This window comes from Tachyglossus aculeatus, chromosome 10, assembly GCF_015852505.1.
Source record: "Tachyglossus aculeatus isolate mTacAcu1 chromosome 10, mTacAcu1.pri, whole genome shotgun sequence".
NCBI classification, from domain to species: domain Eukaryota; kingdom Metazoa; phylum Chordata; class Mammalia; order Monotremata; family Tachyglossidae; genus Tachyglossus; species Tachyglossus aculeatus.
Window position 1 is genome coordinate 45,151,042 of NC_052075.1, and position 26,668 is coordinate 45,177,709.

General features: G+C 54.1%; 1 protein-coding gene across 1 annotated transcript in view; it reads right to left on the reverse strand.

The window, feature by feature from the left end:
• PLXNA4 (plexin A4) overlaps positions 1-26,668 on the reverse strand; it is a 423,674-nt gene that overhangs the window by 32,584 nt on the left and 364,422 nt on the right. Inside the window, exons 9-20 of the mRNA XM_038752091.1 lie at positions 26,266-26,380; positions 19,437-19,637; positions 14,709-14,805; positions 13,053-13,249; positions 11,665-11,816; positions 11,006-11,123; positions 5,773-5,909; positions 3,831-3,998; positions 2,368-2,461; positions 1,642-1,881; positions 1,197-1,343; positions 526-760 (exon numbers count right to left, since the gene is read on the reverse strand). Of these exons, the coding sequence (XP_038608019.1) occupies positions 526-760; positions 1,197-1,343; positions 1,642-1,881; positions 2,368-2,461; positions 3,831-3,998; positions 5,773-5,909; positions 11,006-11,123; positions 11,665-11,816; positions 13,053-13,249; positions 14,709-14,805; positions 19,437-19,637; positions 26,266-26,380 (1,901 nt within the window). The remainder of the gene's footprint in view (positions 1-525; positions 761-1,196; positions 1,344-1,641; positions 1,882-2,367; positions 2,462-3,830; positions 3,999-5,772; positions 5,910-11,005; positions 11,124-11,664; positions 11,817-13,052; positions 13,250-14,708; positions 14,806-19,436; positions 19,638-26,265; positions 26,381-26,668) is intronic.

Genomic DNA, 26,668 nt, shown 5'->3' on the forward strand with positions numbered 1-26,668 from the left:
GTTTCCCTGCGTCTATCAGCTACGATGGACAAATCCTAGCACGTTCCTCCCCCTCAGCCCGAGAGTGAGGATGCCCCTGAGGCCCACCCCGAGACTTTGGGTTCAATCCTGAGCTGCTCCTCAGGTCTGGTCCCCATGTTTGCTGACGGTACTACCAGAGATGGGCTGCGGGATCTGGTGGGCACAGGTGTGCCCGGGGACTGGCCTTCACCCACAAGGCTGGATTTTCTTTCTCCAGATCCAATGCCAAGAGAAACATCCTGGGAGTTCCATCAGGCCACATCTGGAGCCCTGGTGGCCCCCAAAAGGTTCAGCTGTCTGAGAATCGGGGGCCTTTGTGTCGGGAAGGAGGTGGTGGCCCAGCTGCCCTAGGCAAAGCTCCACCCTGAGAGGCACGCCAGCCATCCCACCTTCCCGCCTGGTCTCACTGAGATGGGCTCCCTGCCCCCGCCTCTCTTGCTCCTGTCACCCCTGGTCCGGCCTGGCCTGGCTCCATCAGCCCAGTGGGGTGCCCCAGGCTATTACCTTCCTTGCATTCGAGCGCCACGCGGGACTCCAGGTTGTCCATCTGCATCTGCAGCCGCTTGAGGGTGAGGTCGCTCTCGCGGGACTTGCGCTTGTAGGCGATGAGCACGGCCACGATGAAGACGAGGAGCAGCCCACCGGCGGCGGCGATGCTGACGATGGCGGGCAGGCTGAGCGGGCTGTCCGGGGAGATGTACACCGTTCCCGGGGAAAACTCCAGACCCCCGACGCGAGCCTGCCGACATACGGGGTGAGGGTTGGGGGGTTGGAGGGGCCCCATTCAGAATTTGCCTCTCGCTCCCTATCATTTACCCATTCGGGAACCTGTGAGAAAACTCTCCTGATTTGTCCCTGGGCAGCCTGCCAACAGGCCACCCCAAGCCTGCAGCCCCATTTCCAGAATGGGGAAACTGAGGCCCAGCAGGTGGCTGGTGGAAGCAGGATGGATGTTCCTGGGCCCTACCCTAGCTGCCAGCCGGGGCTGCCTCAGCCAGCCTGGGGATCTAAAATCATCAGGCAGAGCTGGGTGAAAAGCTGGACCCTCTAGCATGAGGCCGCAAAGTGAGCTGCGGGTTGGAGCTCATCGCCAAGCACAGAGTGCACTGCAGCACCTTGTCCACCTCTGCTGCCCAGCACCACCCCACCAGGTCCTGCCCCAGCCCCGGCCTCACCATGACTTTGTGTCGTCCGATGAGGTTGGGAGATTCGCAGAGCAGCTGCACGTCAGACACGGTCACGGTGCATGGCTTCTCCCCAACGAGCACTGTGTAGTTCAGCTTCACGTTCCCGCCGGCCACAGGCGGGATCAGGTTCTTGCCCTGGAGGAACAGGAGAGCCCGGGGCCCCACCCTGGTTCAACACCCCATCCCCGCCGGATCCAGCATCCTTGTGCCCCAGCAACCACCCACTCCAGGAGGGCTGGTTGGGTGATCCCTCGTGGGACCAGAGTTGGGTGCGAGAGCCCGGAGGCCTGGAGATCAGGGGCTAGGTGGGAGCTGGGCATTCCTCGGGGGCTTCTTGACCCCTCTCTGTTCCATCCGTCCATCCCTCAGCTTCTCCTCCCTCTCATGCCCTGCCCCACATTTCCAGCCCTCCACAGCCCTCCGCCCACCTCACCTTCAGGATGATGGGAGTGCCCGGTTTGAGTTCCAGGACGCCCGTGGGGCCGAAGGCCTCGAACACGGGGTTGGGGTAGTAGGTGAAGTTGGTCTTGTTGAGGATCAGCAGGGACTGGACGTTGTCCAGGATGAAACCAAACTCCTCGGGCCGCTCGGCCAGGTCCGCCTGGTGGTCCGGCCCCACGGCGAGGGCTGGAGCCTGGCAAGTCATCTCGGTGGCATTCTGGACCTCGCAGACCTGCAGGGAGGAGCCCAGATGAGGGATGGGAAGTGGGGGAGGCTGAGACCTCCTCCCAGCTTGTGTCTTATGGGCACTCACCCCTTCAGACATGGATGCATACACACACACAAACACGCACGAATGTGTGCCCATAAGCACATGGTTGCCTGTATACCGTCTAGCTTTCTTTGCCCCCTCCTCATTTCCCTACACTTACACCGTCTACTGGACCCATAAGCATATGATTACACACATACCTTCCGACTTACTCCAACACACATGTACACATGTGTGCGCATGCTCACACACACACACACATACTCACTCACTCACTCTCTCTCCTGACCCTCCCAGAGTCAGTGCTCCAAAAGCCAGGTGTTTACCAGGGCCACAAGCGGAACAAGCTGCCAGGGCTCCTCATCATTCAGATCCTCCTGTCTCAGAGTTCCCACCTGCCTCTCCCCAGCCCCCACCCATGCCCTTCCAGCAGGCACCAGGACTCACATTGACGTGCTCCTTCCCGCCATGCTTGGCTCGGATCTGGGGGTTCTGGATGAGGTCCAGGTGGGTCCCCCACACGACAATAGGGGTGTTGCCACTAGGGGAGAAAAGCGGAGAGCTGGTTGAGCCATAGCCCGGATGGTGGGTCTGGGACAGGATTCCCCCCGTCTCTTTCGAGAAAGCAGTTGGCCCCTGCATGACCCCTCTGGCCTCAGAATGAGGCCTGCCCCCTTCATGGCTGGGGTGCTAATTGGGGGCTTTGTTGGTCAGAGCTGTTCCAACTCACTCACTTCCTTCTCAAGAACAAGGCTGGTGGCAGCTCAGTCACAGTCTTGCCATGTGACTCTGGGGGTACCTCTGCCAGGGCCTTACATCTGGGCTTCCAGCAGTGGATGCTGGGTCACCTCAGCTCCGGACACTGGCCAGCTGATTCATGCACTGGCCAGCTGGCGGCACCGGGACTTGCCCTCAGGGAGCAGACAACTCCTCTTTTGGGGGTCAGGACATTTGTCTAAGGAAATCAGGGACCCCAAGCCCTGCAGGCATCTAGGACCAGGGCCCTGGAGGGGTCTCTTTCCAGCCGAGTAAGGGCTGCCCTTCCCTGTGGAGCACCGACACTACCCTGCTAGGCAGTGAGCTTTCTGTGTTGCCCCATTCCCCCCCTTCAGCCCCTGTGTCCCCCACTCCAATGATCAGCTTACTCCCTAAAGAGCAGACTCTAAGTCCCCAGGTTCTGAAGAAAGCTCTGCTTCTTTGGTCCAGGGGTGGCCTCTCCCCGACCCACCATTTGCCTGCCTCTCTCCAGAAATCAAGACAGTGTTGTCCAGGGGAAAGAGCACAGGTCCAGATTCAGGAGACCCCTGTTCTAGTCTCAGCTGTGCTGCTGGCCTGCTGTATGACCACGGACAAGCCACTTTGGCTCTCTGGGCCTCAGTTTCCTCCTCTGTAAAATGGGGCAATCCACTCTTCCTCTTTCTTAGACTGCGAGCTCCAGGTGGGACAGGGACTGTGCCCGATCAGATCACCGTGATTTGCTGAGCACAGTGCTTGGCACTAAGTGAACGATTAATACGTTGCATGAAGAAACAGGCATCTGATTTCAGCCTGTGATTTCTGGAGGTCTTGGTTCCAAAGCCCCCACCCTTCTAGCCACAAGGCTCCTGCCCCTGTTTGGGAAGATGCTGGTGGGCTGGAAATGGGGAGATGTTTTTCCCCTTTGGGGCTTTTCTGAGGATCCACAAGCCTTAGATGGCAAAAGGATTCTCCTTATGTGGCTGCAGAGAAAGCCAGCAGGGACCAGGTCACCACCAAGGCTTGAGGTTCTCACGGGGGGCCGAGCCCTACCCCTAGCACGGCTGGGGAGGCTGCAGTCCTCAGGACTGCATCCAAGGAGCAGCCGGAAGCCCCCTGTTCCATCCAGTGTGCTAGACTGTATCCCAGAGCCCCGGGGAGTGGGGCAACCCTACCTGACGATGCTCCACTCAGGCTCGATCCTCAGGATGGTGGGATCCTCCACGTACTCAAATTGCAGCTCCTGGGGGATCCGGGCCCGGTCCACCTTCACCGACACCTTGACCTTGTCCAGGCTGGGGTCCGAGGCTGTGGTGTTGCAGATGATGTGCGAGGTGGACCGCCTGAGGGAGGAGAGGGCCCAAGCCTGGTGGGGTCAAGTGCACCCTCTGGAAGCTGACCCGCCCTGTCTCCAGAGAAGCTGAGGGCCAGGGCCTCAGGGTGGTCGAGGCGATGGCAAGGGCTTTCTCCCAAGGGATACTGGCACTGGCTCCATGGCCTGGGGTCAGGGCCTTAGGGCTGCAGCAGGTTGTGTGGGGCTCCTTTCCCCTTCTCCCCCATTCAGGCCTGCCATGGTTTCTAACCTGGGACTCTGGGGCCGCCACCAGCCATTAGGCTACTCCAGGCACAGAGTTATGGTGGTAGGGTCCTCTTACCTCTGGGGCTGGGGGTCATTGGGCCTGGCTCTGGGAACCTCATGCCCAGGTCTTGCCTCAAGCAGGAAGGCACATTAGGGATAGAGTTACCCTCCCAGATGGGGAGGCAGGAGGAAGCCCAAGTGTTTCTGAGGACAGCTTCAACTTCTCCTCTTCCTCACCTTGTTCGTGGGGCACCTTGGCTGGGAGGTGGGGCCCTCCATTCCCAGCTGAGAGAAGCCAAGGAGGTGGTGTGGTGGGGGAGTGGGTGGAGGGGAGTTGCGGGGAGTCGAAGAGGGAGAAGTGGAGGAGTTGAGAAGAGAGGTAATCAGGAGAGCTAAGGAGGGAGTTGAGGGGAGCCCCAAGCCTGGGGACAAACTATGGGGGAGCCAGTGAGCTCAGAGAACCCACTGAAGCCATTTCCAAAATCTTACTGGACTCTTTTCCTTGCCCTCCTCCTTGGCAGCTCTGGCCCCCTTCTCTGTGCCACCTGCTGATGATGCCCCTTATCCCGGCTTCAAAATCCTCACTATAGCCCAGGCAGCTTGGACAGTGTATTTCTGGAGGCCTGGGCTCTAATCCCAGGTCCCCAACTTGCCTGTCTCCAACTTGTCTATCTCACTGCTCACCTTCTGCCCACATCCTGCCTCTGTCCTGGAATGCTCTCCATCTTCATATTTTACAGACCACTGCTCTCCTCAACTTTCAAATCCTTCGTGAAGGCACATCTCCTTCAAGAGGCCTTCCCTGATTAAGCCCTGTTTTCCTTTTCTTCCACTCCCTTCTGTGTCGCCCTGACTTGTTTCCTTCATTCACCCCCCCTCCCAGTCCCACATCACTTATGTGTATATTTGTAATTTTATTTATATTAATGTCTGTCTCCCCCTCTAGACTGTAAGCTCATTGTGGGCAGGGAATGTGTCTGATATATTGTTATATTATACGTTCACAAGCATTTAGTACAGTTCTCTGCACTCAGTAAGCACTCGATAAAAATTTTTAACTGACTGCTGCTGTGTGACCATGGCCAAGTCATTTAACTTCTCTGTGCCTCGGTTTCATCATCTGTAAAATGGGGGTCAAAATACCTGTTCATTCATTCAATCGTATTTATTGAGCGCTTCCTCTGTGCAGAGCACTGTACTTCCTCCTCCCTCAGGCTGTGAGTCCCATATGGAAAAGGAGCTGTGTCTGATCTGCTTAAGTTATATCTGCCCAAGTGTTTAGCCCAGGGCTTGGAATCTGGTAAGCATTTAACAATTTATTGTTATTTTTACTAATATTTCTTTGCTAAACTGAAATTTCTTCTACCACACCAGCTTCCTCTTGCAGCAGGAGGCACCCCACGCACACCCTGACCACTAGCTGGTCTCCAAGGAAGAAGCAGGTGGGCGCGGGCCCTGACTGCTGACTGCCGCTGAGTGGGGTCAGCTTGGGACAGGAAGCCGTGTCTGCGTGCATACATGGGGTGGGCGGGGCCTACCTGTGGAAGAGGCAGGGCTGGTTCCCAAACATGACCACCACGCTGCTGCCCGCGTTCAAGTTGGAGCCGGTGATGGTCACCTGGGTGCCCCCGGACATTGGCCCTCGGCTCGGCTTCAGGTCAGAGAGGGTCAGGGTCTGAAACAGAAATGACCGGTGTCGGGGCCAGAGGGTGAGAGTAGGGTTGGAGGGCAAGGTGGCACCAGACCGCCAGTTGGCCTGGCACATGGTTTTTCATGACCTGGTTCGGCAACAACAGGATGGAAAAATTGGGGAATGATCAGCCCGCAAAGTGAGTCTGCCCTGGTTCGACCCGATCCGCAGAGTGACGTCAGTGGCTTCACTGTAGTATGAGTCGGCCGTGCCCAGGAGTGGAATGTCAGTCAAGGCCCCGGGACACTGCTCCCCACCCTGGCCTTGGCCTCAGCCTGCTCCACTGCACAATATACCGCATTGCTTTATGTTTTTGAACTTTTTGGTTCACTTCCCTTGTGAAATCTCAACTCCTCCAGGAAGCCTTCCTCCATTCATCTCTCTTATTCCCCCAACTGCCACTTTAGCTCTTCCATGCCGCCCACACCCTTGGGGACTCCCCCCCACAACACACACACACACACACACACACACACACACACTGCATTTATGTTCTTGGCTTGAATTCTATGACTTCTATCTGTAAATTAATCTACTGTTGCCTCCACTGCTACATTACAAGCTCCTTGAGGGCAAGGATTTTGTCTACCGACTCCATTGTACTCTCCCAAGTACTCAGTCCAGTGCTCTGCACAGAGTAGGTTCTCAGTAAATACTATTCAAATGACTGCTTTACAGTATTCAGTTCAACAAAATAGCCATTAGCAGCAGGAGTGAAACATGTACCACTAGTGGGGGATGCAACAATAAAATAAAACTCGTAGAGGAAAACGTCAGTCCCGGCAAAATCCCAGGACCCCCTACCCATTAGCCCATGAATTCCCACTGAGCCCATGGTTATCATTCTGCAATTTTCCCCATAACACTGAGGTCTCATGAGACCACCGCATTATAAGAAACGTGAGGGAGACCATCACGTGTGTGGCCTGTTGGAAAAAAGCTTGGGCCTGGGAATCAGAGGACTTGGGTCCTAACCCCAGCTCTGCTGCTCTATGACCTTGGACAACTCACTTCTCTGGGCCTCAGTTATCTCAGTTAAAATGGGGATTAAGGCAATGAGCCCCATGTGGGACATGGACTGCCTCCAACCTGATTAGCTTGTACCTACTCCAGCGCTTAGTACAGTGCCTGGCACATAGTAAGCACTTAACAAATACCATAAAAAAAAGCCTTCCCTCACCTTGCCAGCCCTGCCAGGTCAAGGAGGGTTGGGACTTCTCCCCATTCTATAGCCTAAGAAAGTGAGTTCCCAGGCAGGTCCCATCCTGCATGGAGACATGCAATGACCCAGGGTCATTGCTGGGCTTTGAACCCAAGAGTCCTCATTCCCAGCCTAGAATTGTCACTGCTAAAGGGATAAGGAAGAAACATGGGGTAATGGACAGAACATGGGTCTAGGAGTTGGAAGGTCACGGGTCATAATCCCAGCTGCACCACTTCGCTGCTATGTGACTCTCAGTAAGTCACTCACCTTCTCTGTGCCTCAGTTGTAAAATGGGGATTGAGACAATAAGCCCCAAACGGGACAAGAACAGTGTCCATCCTGATTTGCTTGTATCCACCCCAGAGCTTAGTACAGTGCTTGGCACACAGTAAGCGTGCAAACACCATAATAACGATAATAATAATAATATTATTATCCCACCTGCCCTTCTGGAGAGAACACTGCAGCTCTCCACCTCCCTCAGTCTGGACAGCAATAGTGCAGGGGGCAGATAGAGTGGGGGAAGCGGGTGACCCCAGGATGACAACCCAGGCTGAGGCGGTCTTTTCTGAAGGGCCCCTTCGGCCCTGCCGCAGGGAAAGGGGAGGGAGCGTCTGTCTGTCCGTCTGAGGATTTGGAGTTGCAGTTCGTACTTTCATTAGCATTTTAATGGAAAAACTTTCCACTCGGTCCCAAGTGAGAAGTCGGTATCTGCATTTAAATGAAGAATTTTTTTTTCCCTCTCTTTTAAGAACTACAGCGCAAAAGCTCGGAGCCCTCCCCAGTTCCCTGCCGCAGCCCACAACTGCTGCTGCTGCCGACACCGCTGAGGATCGATAACACAATTACAGAAGAAAAGAAACACACCCCGGGCGCGTGCATGGCAACACACATGCCCATGCACATGTGTGTGCGCGCAGAAGGTACACACTCACACTCCCCCGCCCTGCCCCCGTTGCGGCAGGCAGGCAGGCACACACCGTGTCCCGTCTGTACACGCCGATGCACACACTCACACAGATATGCACACACTCACACAGACAGAGCTGCATGTAAATCCAGTCCCCAAACTGGTCCTTGGGACCCAGTCTCCACGCCCTCCAGCCCTAAGTTCCTCCTTATGCAGGAGAATGACTCTAAAGTCCCTGTTGGCAGGAAATATGTCAGGCAACTCTGTTGTACTGTACTCTCCCAAGCGCTTAGTACAGTGCACTGCACACAGTAAGTGCTCAGTTAATACCACTGATTGACCATCCATCTCTCCTCCCTTCCAGACCTCCGCAAGGCCCTGCCCACATAAACTGTCTCCATAAATTTAGAGCCACTAAGCCTTGCTTAGAGAAGCAGCATGGCTCAGTGGAAACAACTCGGGCTTTGGAGTCAGAGGTCATGGGTTCAAATCCCAACTCCGCCAACTGTCAGCTGTGTGACTTTGGGCAAGTCAAGTAACTTCTCTGTGCCTCAGTTCCCTCATCTTTAAAATGGGGATTAAGACTGTGAGCCCCACATGGGACAACCTGATCACCTTGTAACCTCCCCAGTGCTTAGAACAGTGCTTTGCACAGAGTAAGCACTTAATAAATGCCATCATTATTATTATTAGCAACTCTGTTGTATTGTACTCTCCCAAGCACTTAGTACGGTGCTCTGCACACAGTGAGTGCTCAATTAATACCACTGATTGACTATCTATCTCTCCTCCCTTTCAGACCTCCGCAAGGCCCTGTCCACATAAACTGTCTGCATAAACTCTTTTGGGGTGGGGAGAGGGAGGAAAGAAGAGAGGAAGAGAAGTGGGGGTGGGAGGGAAAGGGGATGGGGGAGTGGGGGGAAAGGAATAGGAGGAGAGGGAATGATGGATGGGGAAGGGGGGAGGGGGAAAGGAATAGGAGAGAGAGGGAGGGGGAGAAAGAGAGAGAGAGACAGAGAGAGGGAGATGGGGGAAAGGAGAGGGAAAGCAGAGAGAAGGAGAGAGAGAGAGGGAAGAGAGGCAGGAGGCAGAGGATGACCCATTTGCAGATGGCCCCAGCACATCTCATACTGAGTTAGAGGAGGCTGCCTTGCAGCTTTTATTTTAGGATTTTCAGAAAGGCCATAACTGGTTCCCGAGGCCTTCACCTTTCCCAGTCCCAGAATCACGACTGCAATAGTTGAGAAAGTTCTCGGGCGGCGGTGGGGGCCAGTTACAGAGAAGCTTTTTAAAGTTGTGAGAAAGTATTAATTATTCAAGCCAAGCTTCATAAATATTTCATTGCCAGTTTGCAAGGAAAATCAGAATTTGGATTATTTACCGACTCTTTGCCTTGCTCCCAGGCCCAGAGGAGACAGGGAGAAAGTCTCCCTTCCCAGGAGGAGCCAGACAGCCTGTCTGCCCACCAGCCGCCCCACTGCCTGCCCGCCAACCCACAGGCCTGCCGAGGAGAAGGGCAGGTATGGGGAGACCGGAGGAAAAGGAATGGACTCTAGCATCCCAGAGGAATACCCAGGCTGCCAGGGGCAAAGCTACAGAGATCCATCCCCTCTCCTTGGCTCCCAGAGAGGCAGGAGGCAGAGGTGGGGCTGCCAGGCACTGATCGTAGAACAGAGCAAACAGGACCTTTTCATTCATTCATTCAATAGTATTTATTGCACGCTTACTGTGTGCAGAGCACTGTACTAAGCACTTAGGGCCAGACACCCCCCCACCCCACCCCCGCAGGACACAGAGAGCTACAGAGAAAGGGCAGAAAAGGGACTCTAGGGAGGGGTGGATTTCCCGAGGGAATAGAAGACAGCAGGAAACCTGGGGGAGGGGAGGATTGGAGTGTGTGGGATGCAAGCGTGCACCAGTGTATGTGTATCTCTGTGTGAGTGTATTTGTGTGGGCACACGTGTCCCTCACCAGGGTGTGGGGAATGGCACACATGCATGGACACACCGAGTGAACAGCTGGTATTAGCTGGTATTAGAGAAGCAGCGTGGCTCATTGGAAAAAGCACGGGCTTTGGAGTCAGAGGTCATGGGTTCAAATCCCAGCTCCGCCAATTGTCAGCTGTGTGACTTTGGGCAAGTCACTTAACTTCTCTGGGCCTCAGTTCCCTCATCTGTAAAATGGGGATGAAGACTGTGAGGCCCCCGTGGGACAACCTGATCACCTTGTAATCTCCCCAGTGCTTAGAACAGTGCTTTTCACATAGTAAGCGCTTAATAAATGCTATCATTATTAGCTGAGGGATGCCTGTCTTGCCCCTGGGGCTGAAAAGAAGGAAAGAGGTGAGGTGAGTCAGAGGAAGAGAAAGGGGGAGAGACAGACACAGCCAGAGTCTAGTGAGACATTTCAGGGCAGCAGGATCCCAGGCCCAAACCCACCCCTTTAATTCTCCACACAGCTGCCTGGAGACAATGATCCCCCCACCACTATCATTCGCCGTGGGGTAGAAGTGCAGAGAATGCCCATCTTCCCTGTGAGTTTAGGTCATGAGTGTAAGACTCAGTCTCTCCTCCCAGCCTGGCAATTAGAGGAATAAGGGCCAGAGCCTGCCAGCCAAGACCACCCTCTTCTACTACCTGTCCAGCACCTCTGGACACCTGGGATCAGAGTAGCCTGCCTTCCCACAGAGCCCCAGGGTGGGAGATAGATAGGGGTTGGGGGGGGCGGGGGCAGAGAGAGGAGCAGAGACCGGGAGTGGGAAGATGGGGAGGATAGAAGTGGGATCCAGAGGAGGGGTGCAGGACCAGGAGATGGGGGAGGAAAGAAGCAGCACTGTGAGGTTGGGGAAGAGGGGAGCGGGGCCGGGAGGTGGGGAGGCCAGGAAGCGGGTAAGGCGGAGAATGGGAGGAGGAGGTTGTAGTGGCAACTTGGGTGTGGGACATGAAGGGGTAGGGTGCAGAGACCCACCATGAAGTAGTAGAGCTGCGAGGAGCGGGCCATAAATTGAGGCTTGCATTCTGCCACACAGATCTCCACGAAGCCGGCATGTTGGCTGGGTTTCGCCTCCCCCATTTCACATACGATCCTGTGGGACAACAGGAGGGAGTAAGGTCAGACTGCAGTTCACTGGGCCCAGGGAAAGGGGTCAAAGCTGCAGCTCTTGGTGTGGGGGAGGCCCTCAACCTCAACTATCCAGTCCCCACACTCTTTCTGGCAGGAATGTCATCCCCTGGGGGTCTGGGACTCCTTCCTCATTCGCCACCCACAACGTCCCCCACTCCCCGCAGGGTGGGACTCTCCAAAGGCAGGGCATGGTCAGAGTCCCATGGGGGCCAGTCTCTTGCTCGAGCGATTGCTAGGAAGGCTATGCGGACCCTCCTGTGGCCAGCTTGCCCTACTGCTTCTTTTCCTGGGGCTCTGGGGCCTGGGCCCCCCCTTCTAGACTGTGAGCCCACTGTTGGGTAGGGACTGTCTCTATATGTCGCCAACTTGTGCTTCCCAAGTGCTTAGTACAGTGTTCTGCACACAGTAAGCACTCAATCAATACAATTGATTGATTGATTGATTGAGAACAATTCCTCAGCCAGCCCTAGCCCGCCCCATCCCTGGAAATGGGGCCCACTCACTGCTCCGCAGGAATGTAACCAGCAACCAGGGGGCTGCAGTCCACCCCTGCCACCTTGACATGGGCGGCGATGTCCCGGAACTCCAGGCCCAAGTTCTCCCCGCGGATGGTCACTTTAGTGCCTCCTTCCCGTGGGCCGGTCACCGGGATGATCTGGGAGAAGAAGATATGAGGTGTAGCGCCCTCAACTCTGTGGGGACACTCCCCGGCCCCTGAACTCAGCCTAGGTTCTGCTCCCTGATTCCTAGCTCACAGGGGGGATGCCCAGGGATAATCCAAGGGAGTCTGGGGAGTCAGAACAGGAGCCCAGTGCTATTGACCAGGCCCAGAAGGGTAGGGGCTTAGCCAGGTCATGTGGAGGGAGGGACCAGTGTTTCTGGGAGATTGGTTCATTCGTCAGGAAGGGCTGGGGGTGTCCAGTTCCCCTGGGGCCTAGTGGATGGGTAGCAAGGATGGAAGGTGAAGAGATCCCAGGAAACTAAGAGATCCCAGAAATCACAGAGCAACTGGTTTCCTACCTCTCCAGCCCTCAGTGGGATGTGGCAAGGAGGCAATGAGCGAAAAGATGGAACAGAAAGCACTATGGGAATAATCAAAGCACCACACAGTCCTGGTTCCATGTCATCACTGCTGGCCCACCTTACTGTGCTGGGATTTATGTGGCAGTGCCCGATCCAGCCTGCAGCTCCTGAGGGAAGCATTCACCTCTGACCTGGTCTGCAAACCTCTCATCCCTCTGGTCAGTCCTCCCCCAGCTCTCCCCACTGCCCCCCACCAACTGCTGGGGCCCCAAGGAGGCTTGCTCTCTCTCCAAGTTCACTCCTCAGGCCCCAGCCAGCAGGTGGGAAGAGGCTCCACTGGTTTACACCAGTGCTCCGGGCTGCTCTCTCGGCCGGGCTGGGACAAGTCTGTGGGCTGGTGGGAGCGCGGGGTCTGTGGAGGGCTAAGGAGGGGCTGGGCAGGAGGAGCCCCAGCACTGGGAAGGACTGGATGCTGCCAGGAATTCCGAGTGAATGGGAGGATGGGAATGAGGCAGGACCTGTCTGCAACTCTATTGTACTGTACTTACCCAAGCGCTTAGTACAGTACTCTACACAAAGTAAGCACTCAATAAACATGATGGATTGATTGAGGTGGGGTGCTGGCGGGGTGGAGGCACGCAGGAAGGGGAGGGCTCTTCCAGGGTAGGGACAGGGCAGTCCCAGGTAGGACAGGACCAGGCTGGCCGTTGGGGGACTGTCCGGTTCACTTGCCCAAGGCAAAGGGAGGAAAGGGGTGACCTTACTCCAAAGTGGGGTCAAGGGCGGCATCTGATGTGGCTGCTTCATAGTGGCCCCAGCGTTTAGCCCAGGAGGAAAAGCCTAGGGAGTAGCAGGAGTCTCACATTACCTCAGTGATGCGGGGGTTGGTACACTTGGCGCTGGGGCCCGCCAGCTCCAGCCACTGATGCTCCTGGGCAGGGCAGTGGTGCCGCAGCGTACACTGCCCTTGGCTTGGGCCCTGGCACCAGCCGCACTCAAAGTCCGGGTCCGCCTTGAGGCACAAGCCACAACTCTCCCGCATGGCGCCACACTTGTACAGGTGAACTGGGGACAGAATGTGGGGGTGGGTTGAACTCTTCCGAAGTCTCCTTGCTCACACTGATCCCTGGCTTGGGGCCCCTTCCCTCCCACCACGCGTCCGGATCACACTCGGCCCACAGTCACAGCCCTCCCAAGAACCCACCTCCACCAACAAGCCCTCCTCAATCAGCTCCCAGCATCCTCAGCCACGTACACCTTCAGCCAACTCCAGCACGTAAGGAGCTTAGGTATGAGTGCTTCAAAGCTCTACTGAGAGCTCACCTCCTCCAAGAGGCCTTCCCAGACTGAGCCCCCTTTTTCCCCTCCTCTTCCCCATCCCCCCTGCCCTACCTCCTTCCCCTCCCCACAGCACCTGTATATATGTTTGTACAGATTTATTACTCTATTTATTTTACTTGTACATATTTACTATTCTATTTATTTTGTTAATGATGGGCATTTAGCTTTAATTCTATTTGTTCTGATGACTTGACACCTGTCCGCATGTTTTGTTTTGTTGTCTGTCTCCCCTTTCTAGACTGTGAGCCTGTTGCTGGGTAGGGAACATCTCTATATGCTGCCAACTTGTGCTTCCCAAGCACTTAGTACAGTGCTCTGCACACAGTAAGCGCTCAATAAATACGATTGAATGAATGAATGAATACCCATCCTCAACACCGGTGTTCATGTGTCTACCCCAGAGTGCACTCCATTATTCATTCCGATTCCTCGAGTTCTAAACAGTTTTATGCCTATCTCCCGCACTGGTGTGTAAGCAACTTTTGGGCGAGGATCACTTCTCTGTGTTGTGCTCTCCTGAACACTTTGTACGAAGCATTGTACCCCAGTGGACCTCAATGGATGCCACTGCTGCTACCGGTAGCAGGCTGAACAGGACTGAGCCTAGAGAATGGTAGGTTGGGCAGAGGGGTGGGAAGGAGACTGAGGCAGGGGTGCAGGCTGAGGTGAGGAGGTAGTGGGCAGTCCAGTGTTCTCACCCGGCAGCCCAGGGAGGCAGGCAGGGTGGGCTGCCCTTGGCCAGGCTGCCATCTGGCTCCACCCCAAAAAGACTCCCACTGGGACTGCCTGGACAGGAGGTAGCAGAAAAGGGGACCCAGGAACAGGAAGGGACCACATCTCAGGGATGTGTGGGTGGCAAGGGAAGGGAAATGGAGGCAAATACTGCCCTCACAACTCTAACCCTCCCCCACCATCAGGGTGCTCCAACACAAGGGTTGGTAAGAGCACCTAACCAACCAAACCAGACGCGAACCCCCCAAACCCCACCAATGCCCACCTCCGAACTCACTGACCCTCGACCCACATCCCCCTTGAATATAAATGGTGTGGCGGAGGCCTGGTGGTGCGACATTTCCAGGAGGCCAGCAGTGGCTCATGGTATCACCACAGTGGGTCACCATGGTTACTATGTCAAGGGAGGCCAAGCCAGGGGGAGGCTGAGTCGGGCGGGGGAAGGCCAAACCTTTGTTTTGGGCCGGGTTGTCAATACTGAAGTCCCCATTCCACACGACGGTCAGCTCCACCGGCAGGCTGCTGATGTCCATGCCCTCGTAGGAGTACTGCAGTAGGAAGGAAGGAGACATGAGAGAAGAGGGCCGGGTCTCCAGGGGCTTCTGAAGCGAGCCAAAGAGCAGGACTCAGGGCTCCAGGAGGATGAGAGGCAGAGGCAGGTGAGGCCTCGGGCCGAGATGACTCCTGGAATCTCGAGTTTGGGATCTCTTGTTCGTGTGGCCAAGTGGAGAGATTGTATGGGACTGGGAATCAGCTCTTCCCCAGGCCCATCACTTAACCTCAACATGCCTCACTCTCCTCTTAAGTAAAATGGGGATAATAAAATACCTGCTCTTCACTTGCGAGCCACAGATGGGATAGGATCTAGGTCCCAATCTCATTCTCCTGTTTCTATGCCAGTGCTTAGCACAATGCTTGGCACCTCGTAAACCTTTGATAAACATCAGATCTACCAGCCAGGCAGGGTGGCAGGGAAAGGCATGTCTCGCTCCTATTTCTCTTTTCCGTGGGGAGAAGACCGGCCATCAGTAGAGGCAGGTTCCCTGTTTGGATGCCCAGATGCCTGGGTCCCATTAATAATAATAACAATAATAATAGTAATGGTATTTGTTAAGTGCTTATTATATGCCCGACACTGTACTAAGAGCTGAGGTGGATACAAGCAAATCAGGTTAGACACAGTCCCTGTCTCACATAGGGCTCACAGTCTTAACCCCCATTTTACTGATGAGGTAACTGAGGCATAGGGAAGTGAAGGGACTTGCCCAAGGCCCCACAGCAGACAAGTGACAGAGCCAGGATTAGAACCTATGACCTTCTGACTCTCAGCCTGTGCTCTATCTCAGTTCTATACTGCCTCTCTTACTGTGGCATTCAGAACTGGACCCTCTTCTTCCACAGGGTTTGGACTCCCCCTGACTAGAACATGGTTGAGGGTTTGGGTGAAGGGGGAACGACACACCAGCCCCTGGACACCATCTTCTTCCCAGAGGGGCAGAAACAGTGTAAAGTTCTGCAGAAATTAGAGTCGAAGGATGAGGCGGGAGCAGACCAGTGGTGCCAGGCCTGCTCTGAAGGCTTCTGAGGCCCACGGGGGTCACTCCTCCAGATCTGAGTCAATCCTGGCTAGAATGTGCCCCGTAAAGGAAGTCAGGAAGCAGAGCGGGTTGGGCCCTTCTGGAAAGGACCAGGCCCCCCTGGGCCCCCACCCCCTCCAGCAAGGGACATTCGGTTTCCAAAAGGGTCCCCAAATCTGGACAAGGGGGTCTGTCTGCAACGTGGACACTAGGGAGGGATCTCGGAGCCCAAACATGTCTCTAGGAGGAATGGGGAAAGGGTACCCTCACACATATGCATACACAAACGGGGAGGGAGGCAGGCAGACAGACAGGCAGGCAAAAAGAGAGGGGCACTTGGAGATCCGGGGCAGAAAAACACTGACTTTAGATCAGGAGAGTAAGGGAAGCTGAGAGAGAGAAAACAGGAACAGAAATTTCCCATCCTGTCTTCATCGGCCTTGATAGGGCATTTGTGCTTGTCCTGTAAGTTATTTGGTGTGACTCCTCTGTAATCCCCTTCAGCACCTAGCACAGGCATCTGCACACAGTTCAATCCTGCTGGCTGATTGACCAGGGTATGTATCTGGGGACTTACACACAGGTATGTGCACACTATAGGCACATATGTGTGCACATCCAAATTGATATTGATCTTTATAGAGAGATGTCTGTAGATAGATATGTGTAACCATAACTCTACATAAATATGTTTATGTGAATGCACATCTTGGAGTGTCGTGTGTGTGTGTGTGTGTGTGTGTGTATTGATAAGGTCTCTAAGAAAAGGGACAGGAAAGATTTTTGAGAGCCAAATTCCTCTCTTCTCCTACTTCCTGGGGCCAGGGCTGTGAAACACTAAGAAGATCATTAACCTCCAGTGCCCCAGCTCCCTCCCCAAGGAAGTCACTTTCCTGTCTTCTCTGGATGTGTCCTATACCCGGAGGAGATCTGTCAAGTCTTACCAGCCTCCCTTCTCCTCTTCCACCCCCGCCTCTACGCACAGCTTAGCATTTATATAGCTCTCTGCAATCAGGGACAGTTAATCTGTAAGGTCCTTGGGGGTGGGGAGGCTGTATGACTAGCCCCCAGAGGCCCTGGGTCAGAGAGGTTAAGTGTCTCAATCAAGGCTGGGCAGCTTAGCGGGAGCTAGGCTAAAAAGAAGGAGTTTAGAAACTGTCACCTCAGTTTCCCCGGGTTTAAAACCCCAGAGGACACCCACCCTCCCCTCTCCCCTGCCCCACATCTCTGATCAAGGCTGCAGGTTAGAGCCACTTCTTCACAAAACCCAGAAGTTGGGAGCGGAGGGGGCACCCCAGGGGACAGTGAAGGGGTAGGGAGGGAGGCCTTGCTGTCTCTAATGCTGGCGGGGTGGGGTAACAGTGGCCCTGGGTTACAGGGCCCCCTAGGGATCCAGAGGGCTGTGCCTGTGGGGCTTTCCCAGGTCTCCAGATAAGGCATTTCTAGATGTGGGTCTGCTCCATCTCAGACCATGGAAACCAAAGTTGTAGCTCATCCCCCTCCTACAGCCTAGCCATACTCAGGCCAACCCACACAGCATAGCCATACTCAGCATAGCCATACTCAGACCCGGCCCCACACACCCGTGGGTGAGTAGCCAGCCGGGGCAGGGGATGGTCAACATCCTAGGCACTGAGCCAGCAAGCCCTGACCTCCGAGTGACCTCTGTGTGCTCCTTTTAACCTCGGCCGTTCTGTCACTTTCCTTTGGTGTTTGGCTGGGCAGCGGCCCTGAACCCCACGGAGCCCGGAGGTTTACGGTTCTGCCGGTGAGGCTGGCCACCAGCGGAATCGGGAGTCTGAGCACGATCTAACAGGTTCCCGGGGCCGCTGGGGATGGGGCCGGAGGCCACTCCAGTCCTTAGGGAGCTACAGCCAGGGAGCGAGATGGCAGTTGGAATCACTCGAACTACTACTATTAGCGCCAATAATGATAATAATAATTTGCTGTTCTACAGGTGTCCATGAGGACAACACTGATTCCTTGAATTTCTCTTCTTTCCTTTCTGGTGACTCGAGGACTTGGGGGAAGAGAATTTAGAGCTGACCTGGCCCTGGAACCTGAATCCCCCTCTGCCTATCACCCCCTCCTCCCCTCCTTAGGGGCTGAGGGGGAGGGGGCATCCTGGCGGTGCTGTCTGACCAGGTGCCAGTGTCTTGGGGAGAACACTGGGTAGCCAGGACTCCTCCCTGCTTGCCCTTGAAGGATGGTCTTGTTCTGGTCTAGCTCTCAGGGGTGGGATGATATCTTTGGTCCCAGCCTCAAGGGTGACCTGGGACTCTAGTTTCCTGGGTCCCAGACCAGGCCAGGTTGCCTCCCCAGCCCGTCCTTAGCCACGCCACTCTGGGGCCATGGGATGGAAGGGTCAACCAAGGAAACAGAAGCAGAAGTCCCCTTCCCTTCTCTGCCTGGGAACACTCTCATCCCGTGACCAGACGTCAGGACGGAGGCGGCCAGGAACCCGACCAGTGAGAGGAGGCGGGATCGCTTGGAAACAGACCAGGAACCACTGGCCGTTGATTCCGATGGCCCAATCCAAGGAAGGAGCCTGATCCAGAGACCGAGAGACCACCTGCCCTCTCGGGCACCTCCGTCATGCTTTTCACCTCCAAACTAAGTCATTGTGACCCAACAGCAAATGTGAACGCAGCACACAAAAAGAAGGCTGGATCCTAGCCTGATGTATTGCTGTCTCTGAGTGTCCCCACTGGACCCTGATGGCAGGAAACAGAGCGAAATAAGGACAAAGGAAGGAAACAGCAGGACGGGAGGTACGGACAAATAGACAGGCGGTAGGGCTGGCGGGAAAAGATAGGTACAGAGAGGGTACACAGGTGGGCGGGAGACTCAAATGGGAAGGCGGTCGGAGCAAGGGTTCAATCAGATGGGCAAGGGGGATGGAGGGGAGAAAGGAAGGTTCTTGGGGGCAAGGCAAATGCTTGAGAAGCAGCATAGCCCAGTGGATAGAGCACAGGCCTGAGAGTCAGAGCCACCTGGGTTCTAATGTCTGCTCCATCACTGGTCCGCTGTGTGCTCTTGAGCCAATCACTTCACTTCTCTCTACTTCAATTACCACATTTAATAATCATTATAATAATAATAATTACGGCATCTGTAAAAGCACTTTCTGCGTGCCAGGCACTTGTTTAAGTGCTGGGTTGGATACTAGCAAATCAGGGTGGACATGCTCCTGTCCCACTGTGGGCTCACAGTCTCAATCCCCATTTTACAGATGAGGTAACTGAGGCAAAGAGAAGTGAAGTGACTTGTCCAAGGCCATACAGCAGACACACGGCGGAGCTGGGATTAGAACCCACTACTTTCTGACTCCCAGGACAGTTCTCTCTCCACTAGTCCATGCTCTAAAATGAGTAAGACTGTGAGCCCCATGTGGGACGTGGACTATGTCCAACCTGATAAGCTTCTATCTACTCCCAGAGCTTAGTGCAATGCCTGGCACATAGTAAGTGCTTAACAAATACCATAAAAAGAAAAAAAGAATGGGGTTGGCCGGAATGGCTGTGGGACCCACTCCAGGGTTGGGTTGGTCAGCAGAGATGGTCACTGGGCCAGGCCCTGAGTTCGGGGTAGGGGCCACTCACCGAGGTGTTCTGGCACTGGACACTGGAGCTGTTGAAGCGCAGGGCAGGTACTCTCTGCTCGATGCCCTGGATGCTGAGGATGCACTCATAGCCCCGCTGTCCGGACTGCGGCTGAGGCAGGTTCTTGGCCTTGAGTGTGATGGGCTTGACCACCTCCACGGGCACCAGGATCTTGTCTGCTCGCAGCAGCTGGGGGCAGTCCTGGGAGCCGAGGGGGCTGAGGTCAGGTGGGCCAGACGTCCGGACAAACGGACAGAGAGCGTGGGCAGCCCTGGAGTCTCTGGACCACCCACCCCACGGCCCATCAGCTAACCCCAGGGCCACAGAGGTGAGCAGAAGACCTACCCCGCCCCCGTGACACACATACATATGCTTGCTCACACCGCTGCCTGATGCCCCAGTGTTGAGGCTTTCCAGCCCTTCTCTCCCTTCCTCCCTTGCCAACCGCAGACCCAGGGAAGTTGGTCACATGATGCAGTGTCAGGACTAGAACCCAGGTCTCCTGACTCCCAGGGCCGCGCTCTTCCCACCGAACCAACAGTGAGGCTGTGGGTTTGATGGCTGAGAGGAGAAGGTGCTCTAAATTAGGGAGAAGTCGGGGAGGAGGTGGGAGAAGAGGAGGAAGAGAGAACAAGATAGGTATTTAGGGAGAGTGGCGGGAGGAGGCGAGCGGCTCTGGGATCCATCTGCGAGCCACCAGCTTGACCTAGTGGAGAGAGCACGGGCCTGCGAGTCAGAAGGACCTGAGTTCTAATCCCAGCTCCTCCACCCGTGGGCTCTGTGACTTTGGGGAAGTCTCTTATCTTCTTTATGCCTCAGTTCCCTCATCTGTGAGCCCCTTGTGGGACAAGGTTTATGTCCAACCTGATTAGCTTGTATCTACCCCAGCGCTTAGTACAGCTCTGCTTAGAACATGGGCGCGGCTTTGGAGTCAGAGGTCACGGGTTCAAATCCCGGCTCCGCCAATTGTCAGCTGTGTGACTTTGGGCATGTCACTTAACTTCTCTGTGCCTCAGTTACCTCATCTGTAAAATGGGGATTAAGACTGTGAGCCCCCCGTGGGACAACCTGATCACCTTGTAACTTCTCCAGTGCTTAGAACCGTGCTTTGGACATAGTAAGAGCTTAATAACTGCCATTATTATTACTCTTATTATTATTATTATTAACAAATACCATGTGAAAAAAGGGTGGATGCAGCTCCAGAGGAGATCTACAGTTCCATCAAACTCATATATGTATATATGTTTATACATATTTATTACTCTATTTATTTTACTTGTACATATCTATTCTATTTATTTTATTTAGTTAATATGTTTTGTTTTGTTCTCTGTCTCCCCCTTCTAGACTGTGAGCCCACTGTTGGGTAGGGACTGTCTCTATATGCTGCCAACTTGTACTTCCCAAGCGCTTAGTACAGTGCTCTGCACACAGTAAGCTCAATAAATATGATTGATTGATTGATTGATCTGCCCACTGAGAGCTGCCAATGCCGGGGTCCAGAGCCCCATGGGCTGGACTGGATCAGCCAACAGGAAAGGGGTGAGGTGGGGAGTGGTGACCTTTGGCCTCAGCCCCGACCCTCACAACTGCAGGTGGGTGGGAGCTCCAAGCGGGTTTGGGGAAGCAGCTTCACACTCCTCTGAGCTTGCTGCATTATGGAAAACCTCCTGCTCCTCTCTGCTCACATCTCAGCCTGCTGGCCACCTCTTTCCTGCTGCCTCCACTCATGAGGAGAGCAGGCAAGGGGCTCTGCCCCTCGATGGTCACGTGGGGGTCTTGAGTGATTCCTGCAGGGGAGGGGCTGGGGGAGAAGAGTCCGGAGTCAGGAGGAAAGGCCTAGCCCTGGCTGTCAAGGAGAGGGAGGGGACAAGGGGAAGGACATACCCAGAGGGAAGCAGCCCTCCTGGCAAGAAAGAGGGGGTGGAAATCTTATTACCCAGTAGGGACACCCTCCCTGGCAGAAAGGCCAACAAGGAAATCCTTTAGAAGCCAAATAGCTGCCAAAGACCCGACCCCACCCAACGCCCTACGTGGTGGGCCACCACCACCTCCCCCTGTCACACTTGTTCTGGGTACATTAACCAGCCCTGGCGGTCACAGCCTCGAAAAGGCCTAGTTTGCATATAAAAAGGTTGGCGGTTCCGAGAGGAAGTTCATTAATGATAATTGAAGAGGCACAGAGCTGCCCCCCCCCCATTCCCCTTGTTGCTGGTGGCTATCTGATTGACCCAGCGGACCTCCTAATTGAAATGTAAAATGGCAATTTCTCCTGAGGCAACAAGGCATGAAGGAGTCTGGCCCTGAAGCCACCTCAGTGCCCGTGGCCACTGGGTGAGACCCTCCTAGGTCAGGGCACCAGAAACCTTTGATTTGGTGGAGAGGAGGGGGTGTGGAAAGCAGGGATTTAGGCAGGGACCCCTCCAGGTCTTGATGCTTCCTCAACACTGTCTGCTGCTGCAGACCCCCAAGCATACATGAAACTCAGGATAAAGGCTGGCAAAGCTGGGATAGATCCCTGGTCCACCCGGACTCCTCAGCCTGAACCTTTACTTCCTTTTCCCTACGTGTCCCTCCTTCCGTCTCTCAATCCAACATTCAATCAATCAGTGCTATTCGTTGAGCAGTTACTGAGTGGGGAGCACCATACTAAGCACTTGGGAAAGTACAACAGAGTGAGCAGACACAATGTCTGCCCTTGAAGAGTTTGCAATCTAGCAGAGAAGATCACCTGACCTTCCTCCTCATCATTCATCTCATAAGGAGCGTTATCTGCACGATCAGGATGGGGAAGATGCTCAGCGCATCTTTCTTCATCCTCCTCCAGCTAGCCCAGGTGCTGGTGGGCCGCAACCCTGGGGTGGAGCCCCAGGTGAGCAAGGAGTGTGGCCCGGGGAGGAGGTGGAGAGCATGCTCTAAGGGAGAGCAATGGGGGCAGCTTGGCGCCTTCCTGGGCCCCTCTAGGCAGCTGGGGCTCCCTCCTGGAGTAGAGAACGAGGGATTCTCAAGGTACAAAGGGCACCTAGCCAACATCCCTCTGCATGTGAAAGCCAAGGGTGTATTGGACCTGTAATATAGGAAATTGTCCTAGAATATAATCATTATTAATATGATAATAATCATGATCACCCAGACCCTCTGTTCCAGGCCAATAATTCCACCTGAATGAGTTCTTTGTCCAGGAAAGAAGAGGAAATTCAATGTCTCCCCTGACTATAAACAAAGCCAATACTGAAACCGAACCCTTCCCTGCCGCGCACACACAAACACACACACACACACGGGCATATGAAAAACTGGCTGGGGACACAAGATGGTGTCTTCTTAGAGATGAAAAGGCAACGGGCAGGTTCATTCAGCGTCTAACAATAAGATTCTGTCTGGATCCACTCAGCCTGGAATGGAGTGGAAATGAAAATCTGGGGATGGGGACACCGTCAGGGAAGCGACTAAGCAACTGATCTGGCAGGGAACGTGTCCCTAGCTTGTTTGATACTACCCAAACATTTACAACACTGCATTGTACCTGGTGGCTTCTTAATAAACGTTGATCTAGTGGGCAGGGATCGTGTCTACCAACTGTGTTGTATTCTACTCTCTCAAGCGCTAAGTACAGTGCTCTGCACACAGAAAGTACTCAGTAAATACCACTGACAGATTATTACTCCATGCCACCACCATCACTACCCTCCATGGGGTTGGGGTGCCTCCCTCCATTTTCACTCCTCTCCCTTCTCCACCACCTTCATTCCTGCACTTGCTCATTTCTCAAGTTTTGGCTCCAGAGATCTAAGCCAGCCTCTGCTTATAATAATAATAATGATAGTGATAATAATAATTGTGGTATTCACTAAGAGTTTGAAGTATGTCCAAAACTGTTCTAAGTGCTGGGATGGATACAAGATAATCAGGTTGGACACAGTCCCTGTCCAACATGGGGCTCACAGTCTTAATACTCATTTTACAGATGAGGGAACTGAGGCACAGAGAAATCATTTGCCCAAGTAATAATATTATAATATTATTAGACTGTAAGCTCATTATGGGCAGGGAATGTGTCTACCAACTCTGTTATATTGTTATATTGTACTCTTCCAAGCGCTCAGTACAGTGCTCAGCACACAGAAATGCTCAATAAATATGATTGATTGAATTATCTGGGCTATGATTTAGCAAGTCATCACTGCCAGCTCTTTCCCCAAGCTCCACATCAATCAATCAGCAGTATGAGAAGCAGCATGGAAAGAGCCCAGGCCAGGAATCAAAGTACCTAGGTCCTAATCCCCGCTCCATCAGTTGCCTTCTGTGTGACCTTGGGCAAGTAATTTCACTTCTCTGGGCCACAGCTCCCTCATCTGCAAAATGGGGATTCAATACCTATTCTCCCTTCTAGTTAGACTGAGAGCCCCATGTGGAACCTGCTGGTCTTGTATCTACCCCTGCACTGAGTACGGTGCTTGGTACATAATAGGTGCTTAACAAATACCAAAGTTATTATTATTAAAATTACCATTATCATTTTCTGTTGAGCACTTACTGTGCAGAAATGACTAAGGGCTTGGGAGTGTACAGCATGATCAAGTTGGTAGCCGCATTCCTTGCTGCCAAGGAGCTTACAATTACTTGATGTGGTGCAGATGCCCAAGGTGGGTACACTGGGTAAAATATGGGTATGCAGGGAGCACCAATGGAGAGGCAACATGCATCCAGAGGCCACACCAGGAAAGTTTTCAGCCCAGTAAGGCAGGATGCCCTCTGGCCCTCTGGCTATGGGCCAACACCACCCTTCCCAGAATTGGGCAGCCACTTGCTCTCAGCCCAGCATCCGTAATGGGGTGGCAGGGGGAGGGTGTCACGTCCAAGTTCAAGCCCTGCCAACACCCAGCTCACCCTTCTCCTCCTCTCTCTCCCTCCCTCCTTCCTTAGGGGATCGCAAGCCCACCATGACCTTCTAGACTGTGAGCCCCTTGTTGGGTAGGGACCGTCTCTATATGTTGCCAACTTGTACTTCCCAAGTGCTCTGCACACAGTAAGCGCTCAATAAATACGATTGAATGAATGAATGAGCCTACAAGAGCTGCGCTTCAGGGCTGGGTTACAGGAATTGGGGCCCGTCTGGCCAATGGACATTCTTGCGTGTGAATCTCTGCCAGAGCCCGTCCATCCCCAAACTGTACTATAGCCAGGGGACAGAAGGAATGGCTTTCTTCTCCTCCTCTGAGCACCAGATGCAAACACTAAAAATCACCCAATTGAGAAGAGAGAAGCAAATAAGAAAGGAGAGCTCAGAGAGAGATGAAAACTCCCTTCAAGGTAATTAAATGATTAGGGGTCTTTGAAATCCAGCAGATAACATTTGTTTTCTGCTTCTACTTGATATTCTTTGGGTCTCTCCAGGCACAAAATCCTTGGCAGACACACTATTTCTGGAGACACTGATATGGGTCGAAAAACCTCTTCATCTCAGATGCCACCGCCTCAGGTTCACTGTTCGAAGAGAAACAACAAGTCCCTGGGGCTGGAGAGGTCATCTAGTCCAATCCCCTGCCTTAAAGCTGTGAGGCACTGAACCTATACCCTGGGCTCTGAAGTGGGCAACCCTTCAAATCTATCACATCCAAGGTGCACGGACACCGATCATCAGGAATTCTAACCTGGTCTTCTAGCTAAATTTTTCCTGCTTCACCGAAGCCCATTTTCTTTTGCCCTGTCTTCAGTGGAAGCAGGCAACAGATTCCTTCCTGACTTCTGAGCCCACAGTGCTTCCTGTCCAAAACCCTCAAGATCCAAGCCCTTTTCCCTCCCTCTCGCACTCCTCTGTTGAAGGGACTGAATTCTGGACCGAAAGCTGAATTTTCCCACCTTTATTCCTGTTTGGTGAGTGCCCTCTTCCCCCCGACTCCATCCCCAAGATGATTGGCCCAGATCTTGCTCAAATAACAGCCAAAGCAGCCCACAGGCAAAGCGTGAGTTTGGGCCAGCCCACACTAGGTGCACATCGGGGATACTGCCGGCACCAACTGCTGACCAATCTCAGCGTCCACGTACCCAGACTTGACGTTCCAGCCAACCACTGGAGATGAGCCCATTGCCTCCCCTTCTCCCCCTCCTCTGGTCCCTCCCCACCTCTCATCTCCAGGGATCAAGCCGTGCCTCTCCAGCCTTTCTGATCTCACCCCTCCTCGCTTCTCTAACTTGAACCCTAGTGATCACCACTATCATCATCCCAGCCCCCTTCCTGCCCAGTCTCCATTCCCACAGCTCAGGCTGAGGCTGGAAGCCTGACTACCAGCTGGAAGCGGGTGCAGCGGCCAGTCTGCTGGTAGCACCTGCTATCACTACAGTTAAAGTTAAAACAGAAAATCGTATTGGAGCGAGGGGTAAGGAGGGTGAGTGTGGGATGTGGAGAAGGGGGCAGAAAAGGTGCCGGGGATGGCATGGGGATACAAGGGAAGGAGAGGATGTAGCAGAGCTGCAATTCAGTTTTTCCTCTTCATAGCGTTTGGACAACCTATCATAGGCTGGATATAATTAATTGCCTGCCAGGCTCCTTTCCCAAAAGCATAGTCCCAGTGCCCTATGGGATGTGCCTGACTGCGGCTGAAGGTAGTGGTTTTCCCAGACCACGGAGCAAAATGGGAAAGACCCATCCTGTCCCAAACCCCAATGCTCCACAGCCCTTCTTTAGCAAATCCTACCCCAGGCTTCAAAATCCTCCGGCTTCATAGACCCCCATGGTACCACCCACTGGAGTACAACCGCTCCCCAGGCCCCTCCAGAACAACTTTCCGAGCAGACCCAAGACTGCTGCAGACCGGTTCCTCACCTCTGGCAGCTTCACGCGTCCCTCCTGGAAGGAGCAGGTCTGGGGGTCATGGGTGCAGACGTGCCGGTACTTGCACCAGAGACATCTGTAGGGGCTCTCCACGCAGGACAGGCAACTGGACCCAGAGGAAGAGGAGAAAAAGAAGGAGGAGGAAGAGAAGTAAATCAGCGGCAGCATCATAGGTCAGCGGACAAGCTTCTTGCTGGGTCTGAGAGCAGGTGGGTGGAAGGTACGTCTCCAGTCTGCCTCAGTGGATGATGAGGGCGCTGCCCAGGCTGGGGGTGAGAGCTGCTCTCTAACCGAGCCCAACGGGGCACAGAATCTGGCAGCCTGCAGAGTGATCCTACCTTCCCAGGGGCTCCTTAGCTTTCTGAATGCTTTGGGTCTGGAGTTGGCAGAGGCA